Raw genomic sequence first — 24,593 nt, 5'->3', positions numbered from 1 at the left:
CATGCTAACCCACGAGCTAAAATGCATTTTATTGTTGGATTATAAACTTACATGACCTAAATATAACAACACAAGATCTTTCCTATTGCACAGACTTCCGCTTAGAAGTCTGTGCAGTAGAAAAGTGATCTAAGCAGATAGAATTTGGATTACTCTCTGACAAATGTAACCTGAGTGAAGAAAGTTATATTCCTATGCCTAATGACATCTCGAGCAATGGAGTTGAGATTCATCTTCATTAAATGTGAATCTTGGCAACAACAGATTCTTTGCTGTCAAATTAAACCTGTGCAAATGTAATTTATATCTGTATTAGAAAAATGTACTGTATATGTGCTGTGCCATGTTCTACATCCTTGGATTGGGTCTATGAAGGATCTGTGGACTGTAAATAAATTCTGTTTTATTCTTCTGAACTTCTGTTTGTATTTTAGGTTTTCATGGCAGCGAGTCTGAAGATAGCTGTCTTCTGGGTTGTTGCACCATGGAGTCTGGTAGTAGTTTACCGACGTTTCAGAGGTCCTTGCTGTCTCCATCATCATCATCATCATCCCCTGACTATATGGTGCAACAACTCAAAAAACAGCCACTTTCGAACTTCAGGGCACTCTCTAGTCAAATTACTGGCAAACCTGGGGAGAGATGGGGAATTTATTTTTAGTATACAGTTATTCTCTTACTGACAACAGATGGCAGCAGGATTAACGTAAATTCATATCCACGCCAGTGAGTCCATCGTTCCGTCGATGGAATTCTCGTGACGTCATCAGTCGTAGTGCGAACATAACGCACGAAGGAGACGCCGATTTAGTCAGACATAAGATCAATATGAACGGTGTAACTGAGTCTGTAAAAGTGTGTCGTTGCGATCTGGACACTGGTTGATTTCTTGAAAGGACCTTGTCGACAAAACGGTCGGAGCGTGAAGCTGACCGCTCACCTCCATCTAGTGCTGATTTGGAGTAGTGTGGTGCCTACGCGTTGCGACAACCCGCGATCAATACGTGCTATCTTTTGTTCTGTTGAAACCACGCACTGTCATGCTGATAACGTGTTGCGACGGCGCGGGCGGATCAATGGCGTTCGCAGCTGGTGTGTGCTCGTCACGGCGTTAATTATGACTTGAACAACGAAAACCACTTGTTATCTGTGATACCTTGATAATAGTGCTTTATTTCAATGTGTTGACGCGCTGCAATGGAGTCGACCCATCATGTGAACGTCCCCCTGAGAGCGGGTAAGAAGATGAAGAAACGGAAAGAACTGGATGCTCTTGTGGCCCATTCGGGCCCTGGGAAGCGTGTGGGGGGCGGCGGTGGAGGGGCTAGCTCTCAGGACCAGCTTCTGTCCGAGTCCACTGATGAGCAAGATGATTATTGGAGTGGAAAAGACCGAGGTAGCGGCGGGAGCAATGGCGGGGGCGGAGGCCCTCGGTGTCGCCTGATTCTCCGTCGACGTGTGTGTGGCTCGCTGCTACGTGCGTGCACTGCGGCTCTCGTGTTTGCTTGCGTAGTTGCCACTACTACTGTCATGTGGCTCTTTATCGACATCCGGGAGCAGGTGACTTCCCTGCGCAATGAGCTCGACCAAGGTGCCGTGTTATATGCCTTTAACTTTTGTACCAGAAATTGTTTAGCCTTCCTTCGTCCTTCCATGCTGAAATTTACCTTTAAGGTTTCCAGAACTGTTTAATGGTGCAGTGGCTAGGGCTCCTTATCCAATTACAAACTGACAACTGTTCTGAAGGTTTTTCTAAACCCACCAGGCAAAAAAACAGGATAGTAGTACTCTTAACTAGAAGTGTCGTAAATCTTCAAGGATGTAAACATTCTTTGTTCAGTATTCAGCAAAGGATTTTCTGCATGTGAACTCTGGCCTTAGATGTCTGTCTCTGATGTTTACTGATCGGCCTGTTAATTGCTTAGAATTTTGAATGTAATTTTAAACCTGTAAGGCAGTTTCACTGCAGTTTGTATAGTCTGGTGACATGTATGTGGATACTTTTATTAAATAATGTTTTTCTTAAATTGTTACGTGATAAAAAGTCGCCATTGCATATACTAAGTAAGCTTGTAGACTTTATGAATAATTTCAGGGGGTGACAAAATTTCTCCAAAATGGTCATAGTACATGTTTGATGCACCTTTCTTTTCATTATAAATTCTACAGTCCTGTTTTTTTTATATATTCTTTACTCAGTGCCATTTTTAAGTACCTACAAAGCCTTGATGCTCGTGTAAGGCAGGCTGGAAAGATGTCGAGAAGAATATTGAAGTGAGGAAGGTTAGATCTTTACTAGCTTGCCAACACTCCTTCCAGTTGCTGGCGTTTCTTGTAACAGTATTACTCTTTTGTTTATGATTTTGTGTAATGTTGTTGAACAGGAAAATTATTGTGGTTAAATAGTGGATGGGATCTCTATTTACAATGTCTTTTCTAATTTTCAACTAAAGTTATAGCCCATACTACTACTTCATTAAACATTTATGACACTTGAATAAAAATTATCTCCGGAGATAGGGATTAGCTCTATCTAGTGGGCCCAACTGTGTATGAACCTGAAGACGGAGATAGAGTCCCATCTCCGAAACGTCGTTTCTTACGTTTTATAATTACTAGACGATGGATAATATCCAAGAAAATTTTTATTCAATTGACTCTTCACCATCGTCAAGAAGTTTTAGATTTGATATTTATGACACTGCAATACAATACTTGAATTTGAAAATGTTTGGAAATTGATATAAAACAATTTTGCTGCTATTAAACTGTAAGACAGTCAGAATATTATTTACAGATTGTGCTACCATATGAAATACTTTTACCTTCTGAATTATGAACACTTCATACTGTTTTCCTTATCTTTTTTTCTTACAGTTTCTTGTTTAATAAAGCATTTACTATATGAAGAGTGTCTGTGGGTACAATAAGTGCTTTTAATTTTCATTTGTTTTTAGAATTCAACAGTTGTGAGTAGTACTGAATTAATCCACTGGAGGAAAGCTGACATTTACTTAGTATTCTGACCATAAAGATGCATCATATGAGTTACGTTACAATGTTTTCTGTGATTTCAGTTGCCGCAGGTAGTCAGGGAGTTCCAGAGGAGCTTCAAAAATGCCATTCACTGTCCAGAGAGCTCCAGCAGAACCAGACTGCGCTGTCCAAAAACCTTTCCACCCTCACTCTACAGCTGGAGAATTTCAGTACTCAGGTCTGTTAAATATGTGTAATTAAGTTTTATGTCTGTTTCTTCTGGAGAAAACTAAGGATGAAAATAATTATTTGTATTTTAATGTCATCCAAACTCCCTTGAGATGACATAGGGATGCTAATTTTAAATTAATCCTTGTATGTAACATTTTAAGTTCCTGGCTGCCTAGAGTAGCACTACAGATGATATCAAAGTGTGGAATCATTACAGTTGTCATACCATATGAAAATAATTATACTTTTCTTATTCAGAATGTGTTAAGCTTAAAATATGTTTGTGTATTTGGACTGACAGTCAAGATTGTTTGTGTGAAACAAAACTTCTGGATTAATGTACAAGTGTGAACTGTTTTGAATTTAACGGGAAGGTGGAACGAAGCAGTTGTAGCCTGTTTCAAGATTCTGTCTGTTCATTTTCCTGTGTAAAGATTTCATTCAGGAGCCCTGACTAAGATTTTTAAAATATTCCTATCAAATAAAAATTGGACGCTTTACCATTGTGTCTCATTGTCTGATGATATCTGATATGACTGCACACAGCTATCAGGGGTCCAGGCTGGACTGCATGTTGTAGAGGAGAGACTGAAGGCTGCTCCGGAGCTCGTGAATCTTCCAGAAGATGTTCAGAGTCTCTCAACCAGTGTGGCTTCATTTGGCAGCCAGATTCGTGACCTTAACACAACTGTCACAATGCTTAAGGGTGAGAACGGCCAGCTACAGGAAGCTTCCAAGACCCTCCTTGAAAATGTCACTTCTCTCAAGGTATGAACCAACCACTCAGTTTATGACTTCTTCTCTGGAGCTTACACTAATGTGAGGTGTGCTGACAGCCTCTTTTTTGTGGCTGTGTGGATCTCACATTTACATAGCAGCGTTATTTTTTTTTCTGGGAGTAGGACATCTGATGACAATATGTAAAAGTTTTTGCCTGTATGAAATATAATTTTTTCTGTAAGATATTGCAGGATATATGTGTTTTTAAAGTTGTGCCAACTTGTAGGTAGCGTTGTTATGTTGAGTGGAAGCCGTGTCTTCTTTTAGATATAAACAGATTGTAGCAAATGCCATTAGTAAACTGTTTCATCCACATTCTGAAATTTAAGATGAAAATTGAGGTGGGAAGTATCCTAAAAAATAAAGTGAACAATATTTTCGAATCTATTTATACGGCCAAAGTATTTTGGACTAACAAAAATTACACAGCAATAGAATTACATTATAAATGAAAGTTCTACAAGAAACATACATTGTAGTTGAAGATTGTGAAAGAAATGTAGCAAGCTACAAGAATATGAAAAGCTAGGAACAGTGAAGTTAAGGTATACTGTACACCAGTGGTCCCCAACGTATCGCCAGCCAAGGATTTTTTTGGGTGCCCGCATTGTTACGGAAAGAGGTTATACTGAATAATGAAGGCCGTTCAACCACAAACATTATAAAATCAAGGCGCAGATCTCGACTTACTGATGCCCATCTTGACGATTGTTTGCGAGCAGCAACATCATCCTACACTCCCAAATTTGAAAAACTGGCCGATGAAATGCAGCGCAAAACTTCCCACTTGAGTAATAATAATAATTGTACTTATAAAACTACGTATTTTTGATTGCGTGGTTTCTTGTATCATTAAACGTCGTGTTGTTTTGCGTATTATTTGGTGTCCATATCTTATTTGTCCAGAGAAAAGAAAATTTGGCTTTGTTAATTGGTTGGTGCCCGCCACGATCTCATAAACTCTCAAATGTGCCCGTAGGCACAAAAAGGTTGGGGACCACTGATCTATGGTGTAGTACTTAGATTAGATTGTTGCAGACTTAGCAGAAACTGATCCAGTGGCTCGATCAATTCATTTTCAGGGAAGGAGATAAAGGGACTGTGTACTGTTTATAATTAATATTATGTAAGACCTAGCAGAACTTGTTTCGCCAACTGAGTTTAGTCCAGCGGTAGGGAAAGGGTTGATTCGTCTTGCATTTTTGTAAATTTCAGAGCGTTAAATATCACCGATGCCAGAAATTTCATGTTGATTTTAATGCATGAATGTTTCCAGCAAAGAGTGGCAGAACTAGCAAATGTATCGCAGCAGTCGCAGATACACTCGACAGAAGGTAATGCTGACAAAGAAGAAACGCAGTCTGTCATCAGGCAGCTGTCTGCGAACATAATTCTCGTAAATGACACACTAAGCAAGAAACTCCAGTGGGTTGTGGAAGATGAAGTCAAGGATCATGTAAGCGTTGAGGTTTTCATGACAGTGAGAATGAAGATGGCTGTCTTCTGAGTTGTAGCTTGCTAGACATTTACCATTGTTGTTTCACAAGTACTTGTTGTCTTTATCTATCCAAAAGACAGCCACCTTCAAGAACAGTAAAGTTTACACATAATGCATTGAGAAATGTGTGGAGGTGAATCATCTTGCGTTAGCCTCTGCACTAAGCGTGGGTAAGCGGTTGGCTTCATGCTCTAGCTGCTTTGCCTCCGAAGAAAGACCTCCCATCTCCCATTACGTGTTAGATACAGTGAAACCTCGATGCATCGTTTTTGGCGGGGGTGGGAAATAAAAACGATGAATACGGGAAAACGATAGTTGCGGGAAAGCATTAAAATTTTTAAAAAAACTGAACGTTTCTCTTTCAAAGTTACTTCTTTTTACCAAAAAAGTCTTTAATGGACAACTGGTTTGTCGAAACTTTACGTTTTAGGCCAAACAGAGCCCTTTCCACTTTCAAAATGTTTTCCTTGTCACGTTCACTAATATTATGCGCTTAAAGGAATGACTTCACTTTTACCGATGCTTCGGCAAAACTCGGCACAGCTTCGGGCTCGCATTCGTCGTCTTCCTCTTCATCCCCACTCCAACCCCCTTCGCAAACAATAACAGGAAGAATGGAAATACTATTACATTAACATTATGCGTCTTTCGGTATTAATTTATCTCAAAACCCAGCATTTTAAATTCTAAAAACATCGCGTAAATTTCGTTATAATTTCTCAGAAACGATCATTGCGGGAAAATTGTGGGCCGGGACTAAGATTTTTGAACGATCGATGCGATAAAACGATAGAAGCGGGAAAATGTAACATTATTTTATATGGGATGTATCCGGGACCGAACAAAACGGACGATGCATCCGGGAAAACAATAGTTAGGGGAGCGATGGATAGAGGTTTCACTGTATAAGGCTAGGTGGGTCCCAGATCCAGTCTGGACATGGCGGCAAAGATAAACGTCTTTACCCGCACTGGTGATTAAATGCTGTACCACGGTTACTTAATTTACCAAACTGTCCCAGAGTCCATATTAGTGAAATTTTTTATGCTGTGTTATGTGTTTTTCAATTATGGTCTAAACAGATGGAGACATTTAAATAAAAGCAGGAGTCAAATGTTTTCCCCAGAACTCATGAGAGGTATTATTTATAAAAATAGTTTATGGTATCTTGGTGTTGTGGCTGAAGTAACATGTTGATTGTTTTTATGTTCTTAGAAGTCAGTCCTTGGACTGGAGGACTTGAGCCAAAATGTGAGTGCTCGTCTCACGACGCTGGAGGGTAGCTGTGTCAAGTTTTCATTATACAGTGCTCTCAATAACACGGTTGGAAAACTCTCGCTTAAGGTTTGTTGATCTGTGTGTTAAATATTTTATGATATTAAGTAACGTATGAAATGAAAGTTATAGGTGGTAATGTTAGTCTGTATTTTGTCTTTTAACAATTACCATATTCATCTACAAAATACAGGCACTTATTATTTTAATTTTTGCTTAAAGAGACTGCATGTGCACGTGTGACGTGGTTGGATTTAGGTAGCATGTGGGATTATATAAGAGACAGCGGTATACTGGACTACATTGTACACCTTTCAACAAGTTTAACGTCTCCATCTTTGATGTCTTTACTTTATACATAAATGAACTACCCTCGTAATTCTTATATTCCATCCTGTATTGAGAACAGATTGCAGGTCTTCTACATATTTACTTCAGTGGTGCCACTTTTACAAGACTAATTCTCTGTTCCTATTTTCCGACACTAGTGTAATGTAAGTATGAAATGTAATTTGTGGTTCACTAATTTTTCAGGAGCTTCTGAATTTCCTTTATTAACTTCATTCTGTATTTGGCACAGTCTTGCTATTTGGTCTGTGTCGTAGGTGACGAACGGCGAGAAGCAGCTGAATGAGTTGGCTGGGAAGGTGTCACAGCTGCAGACACAAACCGATCAACTTGAAAGGAATGAAACACTGTTGTTGTCACAGATTAATGAAATTTTTAACAGACCAAGCCCTAAAATAGCTGCAAACCCTGAAACTGCCTTGCATTCAGAACTTCTTACTACACAAGGTTTGTGCTGCAACTGAATACTTTATTTCCTATTGGTAATTTTCTAACCCATTGGTCCCCAACGCGGGCGCCCACCAAAGCTTTTTCTGGGTGCCCGCGTTGTTACGGAAAGAGGTTATACTGAATAATGAAGGCCGTCCAACCACGAACATTATAAAATCAAAGCGCAGATCTCGACTTACTGACGCCCATCTTGACGATTGTTTGCGAGCAGCAACATCATCCTACACTCCCAAATTTGAAAAACTGGCCGATGAAATGCAGCGCCAAACTTCCCACTTGAGTATTAATAATTGTACTTATAAAACTATGTATTTTTGATTGCGTGGTTTCTTGTATCATTAAACGTCGTGTTGTTTTGCGTATTATTTGGTGTCCATATCCTATTTGTCCAGAGAAAAGAAAATTTGGCTTTATTAATTGGTTGGTGCCCACCACGATCTCATAAAATCTCAAATGTGCCTGTTGGCACAAAAAGGTTGGCTTCTGGAAAGTCTTTGTGCAGTTCTGATACAATTTTTAGGCTTTTATGTTTGGGATCGGAGCAGTAGATCCTCCTTTTGCCAAAGCTTTAGGAATCAGAAACTCGGCTGACTATATTAGGGGCCAGATGTTACCGTACTTTGTTTCGTACTACCTGCTTTATATTTGGAAGGTTCTTGTGTTGTAATCTTGAGACTGTTTTTTGTGATAGATTTTTTCTTATTTTCCTCAGTACCTTTAGGCAAATTTTGGGGATTGTACCATCAGTCATGCACTGACCGTTTCTTTTGGAATTTGTTCTTGTCATTTGTTGCTTAACTAATCTTTGCAGCTGTGTTTTCTAATTATTTAACAAATACAGGTAGCCCTCGATTTGCACCGGTTCAATTTGCGCCGATTCAGAATAAGCCGATTTTGAAACCAGAAAGTCAAAAAGTGGAAAAAAAAAATATATTTTATTATTATTTATAACGTTTTACAATGTATCTGGTACTGATTCTTATATTAAATCGTAATTCTTACATCGCTGATTTTGAATAAAAATTATAAATACAGTCATCTCTGCAATTACGTAAGTTTCGTTAACGCGAATTTGCTCCAGTGAGATCGATGAATCGGTAAAAGCTGTTTGTGGAATGCAAACTTTTGCATATGTGAGTTTGCTCTGATGCAATTGAAGCCTTATTGTGAAGTTTTGAAAGAAAGAAAAAAAAGAAATCATGACAGTCCACACTACATGCCTTCTTTAAAAAACTCGACGATCCTCAACCAGGGACTTCGTCAGAACTAACGCCGCTTCATCACGCCATCGCCGATTGTAAGTGTATAAAATATATTTTTTAAATTCCCTTTATTTTATTTACGTTATTTGAGAGCTTTAAATGTAATGCCATTATATTACTCGTCAATGTTTGGGTGCTGGGAACGCATGTCACTGACTTCCCACTGATTTACATTGTAAAAGAGTTTCAGTTTACACCGGTTCGTCCAGGAACGCATCCCCGGCTTATATCGAGGGCTACCTGTAGATATATTTTGTGCATGATTATGATATAATTCATTCAGCAGTCAGAATTTTGTTCGTATGCGTAATACCATTGTTAAGCATAGCAGCCAAAATGCAGATGATTGGCCATTCCTAGAAACACGGCCAAATATGTTAGTCTGTCGTGCTGTCGTACAGTGACTATAACATATAGTTGATGCCTGTCTTATCTATTCATGATATGTTACATGCATAATAGAATGTGAGTAAACAGCGACACATTTTGGTACAGGAATAGTCGTTATGTGGGCCACAATTTAACTAGGATACCTTCTGGACAAGTCAGGTTTGATTCCTACCAGGGACAGGGATCTTTCTATTTGCCACCATGTTCATACTGGGTTTGGGGGCTGTCTGGCTTCCTATTCAGTGGATGTCTTGGACAACGAGAGCTGCGGTGTGAAGCTGACCACTGACCGTTTAGTACAAAAGTTTCATACGCGTGGAATAACACCACTGTTCTCGTATACATCTTTGTGGCGTTATGCTTAATTAAGCACAGGGACAAATCTACCTTTTACCTATACAAGAATAAACATTCGTGTATTTACGCAGTAATTTTCTTGCCGTGTTTTCTGTTTACGCGATGTTTAGCGAGTTATGTCCTATTTGCAGGAACTTACACTTCTGAAGACGACTCACCATTGCTCAGTCCATCCAACTGACAAGTTATAACGCAACTTGGTAAGTGATGCTGCCATAAGTCAGTAGATCAGTACCTCCGGCCACTTGGAGTATTTACGTAATACGAATAAAAATGTATTATCTGTCCCGCTAAGGTGAGAAACTCATCCTTGTGAACCTGACTGCAGAAAAATATACACTTTTGTGTGTTTGAATGTACATGTGTGTGTAAATAAAAGTGTGTTGAAAGAAGTCTGCATATACGTGTACATTTTTTAATATTGTCTTGGGTTAGTATTCTTGTACACTAGCATTTTGCAATGTCTCAATCAGAGTTCAGAATAGCATCATAATATGAAGATAGTCAATTCTTTGAAAATGTGGTAAAAGTTCGGAGTGACAATAACAAATCAAAATTACGTTTTGTGAAGAAATTAAAGAGTATTTTAAGTCTGGGCAATGATTGGTATACAAAACTTTAATTTTACGTACTTTTTATGGGTGTGAAACTTCTCGCATGAAGCAGTCAGGAGAGGTGTAGCATGCGCACAATGTACAGAATTTATGTCAAAAAAATCTTGTGGGGTCTACATGGGAAACTTAGGTGTAGAAGGGGGGGGGGATGATATTAAAATGGATCTTGACAAAATTGGTTGTGAACCAAATGTATCTGGCTCAGGATTGGGACCAGTGCTGCACTCTTGTGAACATTTTAAAAGACTTTTTGGATCCATAAAGGCATGGAATTTCTTGTTTGACGGTTTGCTTCATGGGGTTAGTTACATCTGAATGCTGCCTTTTGGTTATTTTATAAAAGTTATGTGAGATTGTATACTTTGGATTTTCTGATTGTGAAATCAAGATTTATTCATGTTTCTAGTGTTTGCATCAGGTGTATTGTTTGACTATGGCAGCTTTATTGTACTAGTCGGCTGGTTGCGTTATTCTCGGCAACTTTTAATGTTAATCTGGTATGTACTTGCCCCCCTGTTATCCTATACATGACAACAGTATTTATGTTTGATTTTGACAGATATTGTCTGTTGTCTTAAATTGTAGTCATAGTCTAAATTGTACTTATGTACATTATTTCCTCAGGTACATACAATTTGAACCCCTACTTTGTAGTAAAATATTTTATTTTCTTCAGATACTTTATCCCTTGTTCTGTGCAGCAATGGGAGAGGAGCATATTCAAACTACATGGACGTCTTTTGTGAAACAAAAGCAAAATTACAGCATCGGTGATTATTTAGTCTTACATAATTTGTAGAACATTATATTTTTAATAGTGTATTGAAAGATTATCTCTGTTGCTGCATCAGTAATTTGTATTAACGACCTTGGTCTCAATTGAATCCACTTTTAAAAATATTCTTGTGTACTTTATGCACTCATGAATGTTCTTTCTCTCTGTTTCATTTTGTACTTGATTCCACCTAAATTATCTTTACTTGTGAATGCCAATGTAAGCTTTGCTCTTTTCATCACAGTATGCCAGAGTTTTACAGTGTCACATACTTTAAATCAGCAACTGAATTACAAATGCCCACCCAATACAGTAAAATCTCCATATAATTTAATGTGGGGACTTGGATTTTAACATTAGTGAGGAAAAATTATAATTCTTTCTTCCCAAATCCTAGTGTGTTTGTTACCTAGATTGGTGTATGCTGCTTCATCTTGAGATCAATCTGTATTATATGCATTGCAGTTTTTTAAATTTTCCTGCTAAAATTGAGATACTCACATCATGTTGATATCAGTATTTGCAGAAAAAAGGTCTGGTATATTGTGCTTGGTGTTACCAAATTTTTTAATGAAAGGGTTAAAATGTTGATGGGAATCTGAAAAGTAAAATAGCAAAATTCTTTGAGAATACTTTTCACTGAATTGTTATGTTATTACACAGAAAATAAGACACATATTTGTACTGTTTTAAACATGATCGCAGCCTATCAAGACGTTGGTTTTATCCGCACAATGAGATTTTTATCCATGTCATTGCAGTAAAGCTTTGGGTTCAGCCCCTGTAACCACCCATGCTTTTCCCATTTGACATCTGCATCTTTATCTGAGTGCCTTCCAGAAAGGCGCTGCTTTAAAGGCCCCAACACCTGGAAGTTGGAACATCCACCCTTACAGTCCATGTAAGGGTGGATGTTCCAACACTCCCCACTGACTGTGTTGCCCAAATCCTGTGTTAGGAGTCCTGGACATATGTCACAGATTACTGACTTCAGGTAGTGTTCAGCATTTATTGTGGACCCACATTTAATTAAGTCAATTAAAAGAATGTCTTTGACAATCTCAAAAAGAACTTGCCATGACCTTCCTTGCAAACAATGTGGCCTTCAGTGTTTTGGGTGTATGGGATCCAGGATGCTTCCTCGTCATTGAATTTCTTTTCCTTTTTGAGGTGTCATGATCTACCCATGTCTTATCTTCCATCACGGTCCTGTTCAGAAATGCTTTACCTTCATTATGGTAATGCATTGGCAACTGCAGGCACACTGCCATTTGTATTGTCTTGTGCAGCTGTGCCCTTCCATTATGGGACACATCCTGAAATTTAAGCTTTTTGCAGATGATTTCAAGCACAGTCGTCTTGGTCAAACCAGCCTCCTATGGAATTCAATTTTAAAATGCCTGTTTCATGAAACATTGCTCAGTGCATGTAATATTGTCTTTTTTACTTGTTGATGGTCTTCTGCCACTCCTTGGTTCATCACTAATGTTCACATGACCATTTCTTAATTTATTACATCAAAAACAAACCCATTTCTTTGACATCACAAGCTCTTGATGAATTTCACTTGTTCCATTCAATTTTGCTTGCAGAAACCGAATAACTAGACAGACTTTCGCGCCCAGCCACTTCTGTAGTGGCACCACTGTTTTGGTTGACTTGCCACTTGTAAACATTGGCCATTAGTTTTCAGGAACACTGGATGTGTGGCTTCGGTGATTGGCACGTTCATTGATGTTGAATAAAACACGTGGCCGCTAACCTTACTTTGAATAAACCCCTATTGTGGTGTGGTATGATGGTTTTACTGTGTCATATGCTTGTACATTGATCGGCTGCAGTCAGAAACAGTACCAATGTGTGGATAGTGTACGAAATAAAACATTGTGCCAACACTAGAAATGGACAGTATTAGATTTTTGTGTTGGCAGTTGTGTTATGTCACCACATTTATGTGATATTTAAGGCCACACACACCTTCCTCAGTTTGTTTAGATTTTCATAAACATTGCAGAAAAGAGAGTTATTGATATATAGATATTGAGTAAATTAATATTTTTCTATCCTTTAAAATATATTGCTGATGCAGCCCCTTAATACAGTCTTTGAGCGTGCAATCCAATATAATATGCAGTAGTAATTTTAGTATGTACATTTTCTTTACTTTGTGCATCATCCAAATTATAAAATAATAAAACTACAGAATTTCAGAATCTGGATTCTGCTTTCATCTACAGGTAAAAAAAGGAAGAAAGGCAACAGAAAACCTAACTGTTTGGCCCCCTGGTTGAGCGAGCCTCAGACTTCTGTAATTTAGGTGATGAATGAAGTCCGAAAGAACATTTGAGGTTCTCACGATGGTGAGTACGATAGTGGCTGTCTTCTGGGGTGTAGCGCCATGTAGTCTGGTAGAAGTTTAGTAGCATTTCAGGGGTCCTTGCTGCCTCCATCATCATGGTGATCTCCCTGATAATAGAGGCAGCAAGGACTTTTGAAACATTGATAAACTTCTACCATATTACGCAGCACTTTTACCCAGAAGACAGCCATCTTCCCAAAGAACAGTTTTACATGGAAGAACACACCATCATTAGAAACTTTGAGACGCTGAACAGTAATTTTGTTTGAGAAATGAATCGTCTAAGAATCAAGATCTAGCCTGAGATTATTATTTTTTTGTTTGTAATAATGTTCAGTTTGCATGGTTTTGTGGATTTAAATCTAAGACAATAGGAATGACTTTATGAAAGTTACAGTTTTCTTACCTCTGTTTTCAGATTTGTGTAAGTAATAAACATAAAGGTAAATATTAAGTGAATTTATTCATAGTTTCCATATACTAGAATTCTTTCCATATGTATGCACAGTTGCATTTGCGTTATCATTAAAATGTTTCTTTTTAATGATTATTGACATAACACTTCATGAGGTTTTGGTAAGCTTATCTCATACAGTTTCTTGCTTATTTTTTTTTTAAGGAAATATGTTGTGTATGATAGCTTTTGTTGCACTAGGGGAGGGTCAAACAGATAAACCTTTGTTTCTGATTGTGAGGTGCGTTGTGTGTTTGCGCCATTGTTTCAAAATGGGTATGAGAGCAGGGTCGCTACAAGATGCATTGAAATGTTGGTCAAGTTTTGAAATAGTGGTCACGTGTCATGTGAAATTTTGATCCCAGATGAAGCATGGCAGGTCATGAAGCGATGAGGGTCATAAGCAATGTAACTTCTGTGCCATATTACTCTTTAATATTCAGTATTTTCAATAAGATAACATATTTTTATAGTTCAAATGACAGAATGTATGTATATATATATATATATATAGTATGTATGTAACCATGTTACTATGTTAATAAAATTAACATACCTATTTTATGCTGAAAGTTCCTCCTATGGGGAGAAACAACAGAACATAAGAGAGCATCATACAAGGGGCAGCCCGCCAGTATATTAGGACTTTTGATCAGAGTTTTAGAAGAAGGAAAAAAAGATAACTGTCTTCTGGTAGAAGTTCAGTGACATTTAAGAGGTGCTTGCTGCCCCTATCATCAGGGCAGCGAGTACTCATTACCAAACACCTTCGAAATGTCAGTAAACTTCTGCCAGAAGACAGCCGTCTTCAGAATTTGTTATATATCTCCATCTTGATGTATGGAGTTATATATGAGAAAAGAAAAGCATGTGGAACTCTAGCTAATACATAATTCTTAATCAAACAACCCTAGTAGTTGAAAAATAAATCAGTATATTTTTCAGTTTAAAAATGAAGCATTGATTTTATTGTATTTTTTGTCATTCCTAGCTTGGATTTGAGTTCCAATTAATGTTTTTTTTTTGTGTGTCATCATTTGGAATGTGTGTTGTAGATTCTAAGGGACCCTAAGTTTATCCTCCCATGTTGGAAATGAAGCCTTGGGAAATTTATTGCATAAATGGACTTACGGATCAAAGCACGTGTACTAATTTCAACAATATGAACTTGCTCAGTCAAAGATGGTCTGTGTTTCATTTCATCGAACAACTTTTGTATACATCAATATGTAATAATTGAAACTACTTAAAAAAGCCTCGCTCTCTCTCTCCCTAATATTGTAAAGAACTTTCTACTTTCTTTTGGGTCTATGGCTTGGATTTTGGAATCATCCTATCATATTGTTTCCACTCAGTATGTTCTGAATACAGTTTCCCTGCTTATCTGGGTTACCTTCTCAGTATTCAAAGATGTTTTTCCTGTCATTCATTCTTTATGTATCTTATTCCTTTCTGTCTACATGCCAAAATCATCTAAACTATGAATTCTCTGTTTTTAATGGTTTAACATGTAAAATATCTTATTTCTCGGTTCCTAATGTATTATTTTTCTGTTTCTGAAATATTTGATTTTGGTTGATTTAAACTTAGATGTTTAGTTTGTAATGTATGATTCAGAACTGTTTTCTTAAACAACATAACAAAGGCATTAAATACGAGATGTGACATTTTATGTTTGAATTTATTTGTTTTGAAGAAGTGTCAACTCTGAATATTATTAGTCTACTTCTCTTATTTTATAAGGGAAGGTAAAATTAACCATATCTTCACATTTTTGTATCTGTGTCTCCAAAAAATATTCTAACAACTTCCCAGGGGGAAGTCTCTTAATAAAAGAAATCATCATGTTTTTTCTTATGTTGATGGAATTATTCAAACATTATGAGATAACATTAAGCTTTTTCCCTACTTCAACAAATGCATTCACAGCTTTATTGATGTCTTCATCTGAATGACTGGCTGACAATTGAACCCGGATTCTTGCCTTGTTTTTGGGAACTACTGGGTAGCTGAATCCAACCACATAGATTCCTCTTGCTAAAAATAGATAGAAATTGTGCAACATTTATATTAACAATTAAAAGAATTGTTTATCGTATTCATTAATGAGAATTTTCAGTAAAGTTTTGCGAATAACTTATATTTGTATACAGATATGTAACTTACCAAGCATTTCATCCGCAAATATACTCGCCAGTCGTTCTTGGCCTAGCATGATTGGGCAGATAGGATGGCCCCCCCCAGCAACTGTGAAACCGGCTTCGATCATGGCATTTCGGAAGCGTTTTGTGTTGTGTCTGACGCGCTTAACGAGGTCGTTACTGTTCAAAACAATGTCGAATGCCTGTAAACAGTTCACATGTCATTTAAAGTCATTCTTATCATGTGGAATCCCTGCCATACGATTGAAAGTATAACTACTTTGGCAAATATATGAGTACAGAGTGCTCTAATTTCTGTTCTGCGAAGTTTCGTTGCGAATATAGAATTACAGAATTATTAGCATGGGTACAGATTAATTTTTAAAGGGGAAAATAATATACTTAAATGGTGGACTAGTGGTGTGTGTGTGTGTTCGCCACTGGAACCAAGGTTTGCGGGTTCAAACCCGGCAGAGGTCGATGGCTTTTTAAGGGTGATAAAAATCTGTTGCACAACGCTCTGCTTGTAGAGGGAATGAATGGTTGAAATACTTTGTTGTTGATAAGTTCTGACAGTGGGGTGAATAATGGTCAGCACAGAATAGAATAACTGTGACGACATCAAGTGCACCTTAATTCCTGTTGCTATAACGGGGGGAGGTAGACTGTTGGAGAAGAGATATGGCCGTCCCCTCTGGCGTAGTAAATCTATTAACTCCTTTGGTCCAGTTGTGTAGCCACCAGATGCACCACCCATAGCCTTCCCCAATGTTGAGTTTATGATGTCAACTTGACCAATTATGTTGTGGTATTCCTCTGTTCCTCTGTGAACAAATTTTTGTTGATTACTGTAGAAATAGCTGTTTCTTCATGTACATTTCTACGTACAGTACATTATACAGGTGTCCCGCAACAGGATGTCCATAGCTTAACGAAGTACTCTTGGGATCATTTTGAGTCGAAAATTTCAAATAAACGTTGGTCCTATGTGCAACAGTTTGTCAAGAAATTGCTTCGCACTCGCTATGCATTGGCTGTATGAGAACTTGGTTTACTAAGCTGCGCACATAGGCAAGACAAGGGGCGCTCATCGCTAGAAGACCGCTTGACATTGCAGTGCTGCTTGCGTTTCCTGCAGGAAGATCTGTCATTGAAGTTGGGAGATGTTCCTCTGCTAACCAGGAAAGAGATGTGGCAAATCTCATTTTCGTAGGCAGGTGACTCCATTTCTGAACAGTTGCGAGACCGTTGCATTGGCAGAGATGGTCCAGTTGATTGGCCAGCGAGATCGCCAGGTCTTTCGCCTTTGGATTCTTTTCTCTGGGGTCACATGAAATCCTTGGTGTATGCCATGAAGTCAAACAGTAGGGCAGAGCTGCCGAATTTAATGATGGAATCCGGTGATAATATTGAAAATGATCATGACTCTGTTACTTCAATTACATGAAGGGCTCAACTGCGCATCGACAATCAGGGTGGCCATTTCGAGTCACGTAAATAACGTGAGTAATTAAAAATACAATTTAAAGTGTAATCTAAACTTAATAATAATAATAATAATAATAATAACAGTTAAATTAAATTAAATGTTTATAATGTAAAAGTTACAAATGCAATAAAATGCTCTTTCTCATTTTCTTGATAAACCGTTGCATATCGGACCCACGTTTATCTGAACTTTTCGACTCAAAATTATGTCAAGAGCACGTAATTAAGATACGGACATCCTGTTGCAGGACACTCTATTTAGATAACTAACCAGATTTTCAAGTCTTGCTGCAGTTTTGCCTCTGTGCTCCTTTTGAATACTTGTATGGAATAAGTTGGTAAATCTGTGTATTGGACATCCATTACAAATTACATATTTCGAGAGTATTATTTTATTAATCTGCATTCTCTAAAAACTTTGCATACTATATAAAACTGGGAGTTGGAAAATAAATGTGTTTTGCTCGCATTAAGTGAAGAAAACCGATTAAAGGCGTTAGAGAACAGGATGCTAAAGAGAATATTTGCACCTAAGAGAGAAGAAGTAATAGGATGATGGTGAAAATTGCACAAAAAGGAACTTCATAATTTGTGTACTCTTCACTAAATATAGGGTGAGGTGTGTAGCTTGCGTGGCAAGATAAAACATTTTGATTAGAAAGGCTGAAGGAAAGAGGCCATTCAGAACTTGATACAGATGGACATATTAAAATTAATTTTTAAAGCTGTAGGTTATGGGGGTGTGGACTGGATAGGGTCTTTGGTAGGCTTTTTATGACCATGTAATGCAATATATTTTCGTACCTTCCTGTCTTACCAAAGAAGCCTGTAGCATGAGCTTCATCAACAAACACTAGTGCCCCATGCTTATCAGCAAGTTTGCATATCATATCAAGAGGAGCTATGTCGCCGTCCATAGAGAACACACCGTCTGTCACAATCAACTTGAGTCGAGCATTCTTCTCCTCCTTCAAGTGTTGCTCAAGATCTAAAAACACAAGACTTCTTATTTTTATTTATGCTAATTACTGCGTTTGAGCAGTCATCCCACTGCTAGAGTTGGTGCTAAGTTACAGTTGGCCATAATGTTTCACATTGTGTTCTTTTGCTTCTGGGGGGGGGGGGTTCATCCTCAGGGTTCTTAAAACTCTTATAACCTGGCTAACTCGCTGAATGATGTCTTTCTCCAGGTATATGCAATGGGTAAGTGGGGAACAGGGCAAAATATAATGAAAGCTGGAAAATCTAGTTTTTAGATAAAGCAGAGGTAAGGTTTCCAGTTCTAATTAAAAACACTGGTCTGACCTTTGTCACAGTTTCCAGCTCCAGGTTTATTTAATATACCTTAGATAATTTTTACTGAAGTAGGGGGCAGCGGCCGTGTAATTAAAACCAGGGTCGTCTGACAAGCACACAGCCACACAAGGCTACCAGTTGTAAAGTCATCGGAATATGAATCAGACTTAACCCTAACACTGTTCACTCATACAGCATCGTTAGTCTTCTTCCAAGCTCGCTCTTTCCTCTGTGTAATAATTCACTGTTGAATTTTGCTGGTGTACTGAATGATAAGTCACTGAACTGACTGACTGATAAGCTGCTTCATTCATTGCTTAATGACAGAGTGCTTGGCTTGTAACAGTCCTTATTTCATGATGAACTTTTTAACTTAAAATCTTGTTGCAGACAAACTGCTTGAACTGCGTTAATTTTTATTTTATTTCAAACCTCCGGACTAATGACTCCTCAACAATTGGTGTCCGGAAACCTTTTGCATTGTGCTAAGTTAACATAAGACCCCACTTCTGAGGCACCAAAGGATTTCATAACAAATTTTGTGATTTGACAGGTATATTTCTTCGTAAGATAGTGCTTTGATGATTTTTAGAAATTGATATTGTACTTATCTGTGATAGGTGGCCCCAGTTAAAAAAATAATTCACATTACCTCAATGATTTTTAGATTTACCAGATTATTTTTAAATTTTTGATACATAATATTAATCTTTGAAATTTATTGATAGAGGGCAGTTATGAAAACCTTATTTCACATTCAATGGGAATCTGTAGCGAAATTATATACCTGACATGTCCAGATGTTGGTAGCGATGCTTTCTTGCTTTGCACAGTCTTATCCCATCAATGATGGATGCATGATTCAATTCATCAGAAAAAACAGCATCTCTGGGTGTGAGCAGGACTTCAAAAATTGCAGCATTAGCATCAAAACAGCTTGGATACAAAATGGCATTCTCACGCTGGTGGAAGTCAGCAATTTTATGTTCCAGTTCCTGCAGTTGTCATTAACGAAGTGTATTTGAAACATATGAACCTGAAAAATCTCCAGATCGACTTGCGTGTAGAACTGGAGGGAACACTGAACAGACAGTCACGAGGAAGTGAAATTGGTCATGGTGAATTTCAGTCAAGTGCGATAAAAATGCTTGGTTAACACCACAATTAAATTGACTCTACATGGTTAGGCTAACAAGAATTATAAGTTAATAATTACATTATTTAACAATCCATTTGTGTGCATAACTTTTGCTAGTACAGATTCTATTATATTTGCCAGACAACTCCAGTAGTTTGGATTATAATCTTCTGTGTTATAATTAATATTTTATTCAGGCTGAAATTTTGTGCATTCCACTTAGAGCGCTAATTACACGAACAAAACCTTATGGATAAACATCAGAGCCGTTATGCTCGGAGTTTGTAACGCTTACCTTGTGGATGTTTTGTGTTCCACAGATGAAGCGAACTGAGCTCAGCCCTGCTCCATACTTCTCAAGTGCTGTTTGAGCAGCATTAATGATATCAGGGTGGCTCTGCAAGACATGTTTACCAACATCACTGGGTCACATTTAGAATATTTTATCGTTCTTCAGATTACGGATTTGTAGCCAGGATTTGACAATTATTGGGTTCCATACTTCCTAAGCATTGCATAAAAATACCTACATTTTTAACAGCATTGTGTCAACTACCGAACATGATTGCGGAATTGATAGTGCTGAGCCGGCGTAGCTTAGTCAGTATAGTGACTAACTACCGACTGGATGACCGGGGTTTGATCCCCAACGGGGGCAGATGATTTTTACTCTAGCCTCTGCAACCAGAACAGTTCTATGGCCCACCCATTGGGTACTGGGGTACTTTTTCGGGGGTAAAACAAGGCTGGGGCGTGACGCTGAGTTCTCACCCCCATCTAGTGCTGAGGTCAAGAATGAGTAGGAGCTATAATTCCTCTCCCCCCAAGCGCCTACATGGCGTGTAGTGGAACAGATTGACTTACTTTATCCTTTAATTATATAGAACATGTATTTGATTTTTAATTCAAATACAATGTTGGTGCATAGAACAGAATTATCTAAAGAAATCTGACATGAATAAATTCTTGCTGTCTTAAGGTAAGAGATATGGAAAAGTAAGCCAATGGTATAACTATGTATATCCATTGTTATTCTACTTTAAAACGACTGGTCAGTTTTGTTGAAGGAAATAAAATGAATCTGTCATCTACTAGCTAATAGGTTTATTACCACATTTACAAGAGCCAGCCACTGATCTCTATCATGAGCCAGATTAATCCATTTCACACCCTCTGATCAATTTTAATATTGTCCTTTATTTCTTCCCAGAGGTCTTTCCCCCTCAGGACTTAGAATAAAAGAATTTCAAACACCATTTCCATTGAATATAGAATCCTATGAGCCTGAATAATAGTCGATCTCTTGGAAATGTATTTCTTTAATTTAATTTGGTACTTATAAAACGAATAAAAAATTAGTGTAGGGGTGTTCTCAGATCAAGTATTTTTATAGTTTTTCTTGTCTCATTTGGCCTTTATGTTTGCAAAGAGATATTAATATTTATCTGAACAAATTAAAAAATCTTTTCAGTGTTAATTTAGTAACTGTGCATGCATGCAGTACTTACTGAAAGCCCCAGGTAGTTGTTACTGCAGAAGTTAAGAACCTTGTGCTTCTGTTTTCCTACTGTTACCAGTGATCCTTGTCTGGAAGTGATCACATGCTCCGACTTCCATGTACCTGCATCCTTTATTGTTCCAAGTTCCTCTTTTACTATTTCTTTTAGCAATCTGATACTGTGAGTCTGACGATACAGACCCGGGATACAGCTTCGTACTGAAAAAAAGCATTGAGTACATACATACAAGTTAAAACAACCAATTCAGTCCTCTTTTGAGGACACTGACACCAAATCATTCACATTAGGGCTATTCTATGTATTTCTGCGTACTTACAGCAGCAATCTATGCCACTAATGCAGTGGGATTAATATCAAATACACCAACGACCCAGAAGACCGCCATCTTATGACTCACTGCTGTGAAAACCTTAAATTCTGCTCACAAAATATTGTTTTTAAAATATTTTCCAGCGACTTTCAATATAGCTACCTGAGATTCTACGTTCTCACGGCGTCGGGTATGAAGATAATTGTTTTCTGGAATGTTTCGCCTTGATGATGGGAGCAGCAAATACCTGCGAAACGTCGTTAAACTTCTACCATACCACACTACTCAACATCCCAGGAGGGAATCATAGTCATGTTGATAAGTCGTTCAGTGTTTCTGAAATGTTTTATGTTTACTTTACATAACTCGCATTTCATTACATTTTCAATGCACGTTTCTTGTTACATTATCGCTATATGAGCTAGTATGGGCCACGACCTACGTTTCTTTTAACAACTCGAGTCTGAACTTAATGATCCCATCCTTATCGACTCTAAAGACAATGATAGTGCTGATTCATCTGGAATTAACTGAGTCGTGTATTTCTCCAAGAAAGCTTTGAACTGCTAATCGTTCACTTTTTTAAGTTGGCAGACGCCATAATTTGTTTGATTGTGAAGTTGTTTGCAGTGTTGTCGAACAGATGTCGTTGCTCGCTTTGACGACTGTTTTTTTTCAGCTCAAATTATTTTTATATTTTGTCGTATCACAATGTTGTAGCACATTAAATCCCTTACCAGCTGTAACTTTAATTTCACAAAGTTTACAGAACAGAATTGTTCCATCAGAACTAAAATATTCCTCGCCAAAATCTTTAACGAAATCTCTTAACTTCGCACTTTCAAAACACTTCACTTTCGACATCTTAACTAACTGAAGGATTCACTGTTAAGTGTCTGAGAAATGTAGTTACAAGTAAAAATTTTATATCCAAAATATAACCAAAATATGCATTTAACTACAAATATGACTAAAAATATAAAAATAACCTAAATATGTATTTATATACAAAATAAATACAGTCTAATTGTGATTATAATAACTCAATTAGTGTTTAATTTCAGTTTAGAATGAAAATAGAAATCCCAATAAAAATATGACATGTCTTGAACATCCGAACCCTAAATATTTTGTAGCTTTTTTCTCAAGAAGGGTTTGGGGCCCGTGCACACAGCACAAAACGTCGAGTCACTGTGACTGCGCTGCGAAGTGACTATTTATTTTATTTGTGACAAAAGCTTAATGGTTAAGACATGTCCAGTCGTAATAAATCTGACAGGGGGCCATGTTAAAAACCAGATCTCCTGATATGGACCACACAAATAGGTTATGTTATGTATTTTATCGGCTTATGAACGTTACATGTTGGATGTCTGGACTTAAAAACATCCATATTTTACGTGTTTCCTCTATATTTGAGGCTGTCCTAGATAAAGAATTCTAGCTTCGGCAACAAGAAAGCTTTGATTTTTATTCCTCAATGAAACACAATTCTGTTTGTCGTCTTTGACAGGTATACCTAGATTTCGACATGTTCTTATAATCTTTGCTCCAGCCTAATCACAAAAGATTCTTGTGCGATACTTGTAACTGTCTCTTGGGTAAAACGAGACTTGAGACTCTTATGCTGGGTTTACGGGGTTTAATTAAAGATCGCATCAGCTGTGTCTTTAGGTATTTATTTGCAGGTGATTGCTGAATTAATTTCTCCGCACGATATTGGTAAAAGTTAATGTAATACACCGATGCGTCCGTGATAACGTTTCAACTTACAACAACTGACAACTGACTCTAAAAGAAGTTTTCACTCAAATATATTAATTTCCCCCACTCATTCCAAAATCTGAATATTGTAAGATCATTGGCTCATCTTCCCGCTTTGTGTGTGTGATTGGAGGAATAATTTAAATTTAAGTCAGAATGACTTTTCTCTAATTGGTCGGTTCGATAACCGAGGTCCACTTTGGCAGTGGTGACGATAGGTCACTTATGTCTGCTTTGTATAAACCCAATATATAGGTTATGTTCTCTACCAGTCACAGTCCAGGAAAATGTCAGTTTTGGTGGTGGCTCCATAATGGTGTGGGCCGGTATTTGGATTGACGACAAAACCAACCTCGTCGTCATCAGAATTACGCGGCGTTACATTTACGAGGTGCTGGAACCTCGTGCGTCCTCGTGCATTGGCATTTGGAGAAAATTTTCCCCTAATGCATGACAATGCCAGCCGTTACGTTGCAAAAATCGTCAGGGAGTACCTCCAAGAGCACAACGTCGCCATTTTACCACGACCAGCATGCAGCCCAGACATGAACGCTATTGCGCATGTGTGGGACGTAACTGGGAAGACGCATCAGAGACCGTCAGAACGCACCTACCACACAGCGGGACCTGGAGGAATGGGCGCAAATTCCCCAAGTCGACATCCGGAGGATGCCTCAACGCTGTACAACTGTCCTTCGAGTTGAAGGGGTCCAACCGCCTTCTAAGCTAAAATAATCTTGAAATTGTGTCACAAAAACTTGATGAAAATAAAATTTCCATTCTTTTTTTTTTGTGATTAGTTTAAAACTTTTCAGTGTAAAAATACTTTAGTTGTGTTTGCTGTTGCAAAGAGGCCTGTTCTTTGTTTAAAAAAAGGTCTATTCTCTAAACTACCAACATTTTAATAAGAAAATGCACGAACATTTGAAATCCTGACCCCTTAATTGTTTTGAAGAGTTTGGTAAAAACAGCCAGTTTGCGCGAAAGTACTTTGTAGTTTCGGCAAGAAGCAATTTATTGTTAATAATTTACCTTTGGATCTGAAGGTAGCAGCCATCGCTATGTACCGAACTGTTGTTTAGAAACAGGAGAACTAGACTAGAGCCTTCTGCAAGAATCATCAGACTACACGACCGTGGAGGATAAAATATGCCTGGACTGGAAGTT

At 37.8% G+C, this 24,593-nt stretch overlaps 2 protein-coding genes across 5 annotated transcripts in view; one reads left to right on the top strand and one right to left on the bottom strand.

Annotated features, from left to right (window-relative positions):
- The window catches only part of LOC110835507 (uncharacterized), a 21,413-nt gene extending 5,787 nt beyond the window's left edge, over positions 1-15,626 (top strand). Inside the window, exons 1-9 of one of the 4 annotated variants that reach the window (XR_015533881.1) lie at positions 745-1,591; positions 3,078-3,214; positions 3,754-3,975; positions 5,264-5,443; positions 6,701-6,829; positions 7,366-7,555; positions 9,699-9,767; positions 10,858-10,951; positions 13,194-15,626. Coding sequence is in view for 3 of the 4 variants with exons in the window: in XM_087343910.1 (XP_087200036.1) it covers positions 1,198-1,591; positions 3,078-3,214; positions 3,754-3,975; positions 5,264-5,443; positions 6,701-6,829; positions 7,366-7,555; positions 9,699-9,748 (1,302 nt within the window). In the remaining variant the exon portion in view is untranslated. Of the gene's footprint in view, positions 1-744; positions 1,592-3,077; positions 3,215-3,753; positions 3,976-5,263; positions 5,444-6,700; positions 6,830-7,365; positions 7,556-9,698; positions 9,772-10,857 lie in introns of those variants that run through there. The other 3 variants (XM_087343910.1, XM_087343911.1, XM_087343912.1) reach the window with 3 other exon arrangements.
- Positions 13,760-24,593, bottom strand: Gcat (Glycine C-acetyltransferase). Its single transcript, XM_087343913.1, has 8 exons — positions 24,459-24,593; positions 21,341-21,549; positions 20,128-20,229; positions 19,482-19,689; positions 18,203-18,386; positions 16,542-16,734; positions 15,936-16,113; positions 13,760-15,806 (listed from the first exon to the last, which is right to left on the bottom strand). The coding sequence occupies exons 1-8, from the start codon at positions 24,481-24,483 to the stop codon at positions 15,649-15,651; spliced, it is 1,257 nt and encodes a 418-aa protein (XP_087200039.1). The 5' UTR covers positions 24,484-24,593; the 3' UTR covers positions 13,760-15,648.

Source organism: Zootermopsis nevadensis, unplaced genomic scaffold (genome assembly GCF_977971745.1).
Source record: "Zootermopsis nevadensis isolate Lab colony 2312 unplaced genomic scaffold, Znev_1.0 Znev_ptg000007l, whole genome shotgun sequence".
Taxonomy (NCBI): Eukaryota; Metazoa; Arthropoda; class Insecta; order Blattodea; family Termopsidae; genus Zootermopsis; species Zootermopsis nevadensis.
This window is presented reverse-complemented; position numbering and strand designations above follow the sequence as displayed.

Coding starts and splice junctions, on each gene's coding strand:
- Gcat (XM_087343913.1), bottom strand. CDS start 24,483: ATGGCTGCTACCTTCAGATCCAAAG. Junction 20,230..21,340: donor ACAACTACCTGGGGCTTTCA/GTAAGTACTGCA, acceptor CATGTCTTGCAG/AGCCACCCTGATATCATTAA. Junction 16,735..18,202: donor TTCTTTGGTAAGACAGGAAG/GTACGAAAATAT, acceptor ATTTGTTCACAG/AGGAACAGAGGAATACCACA.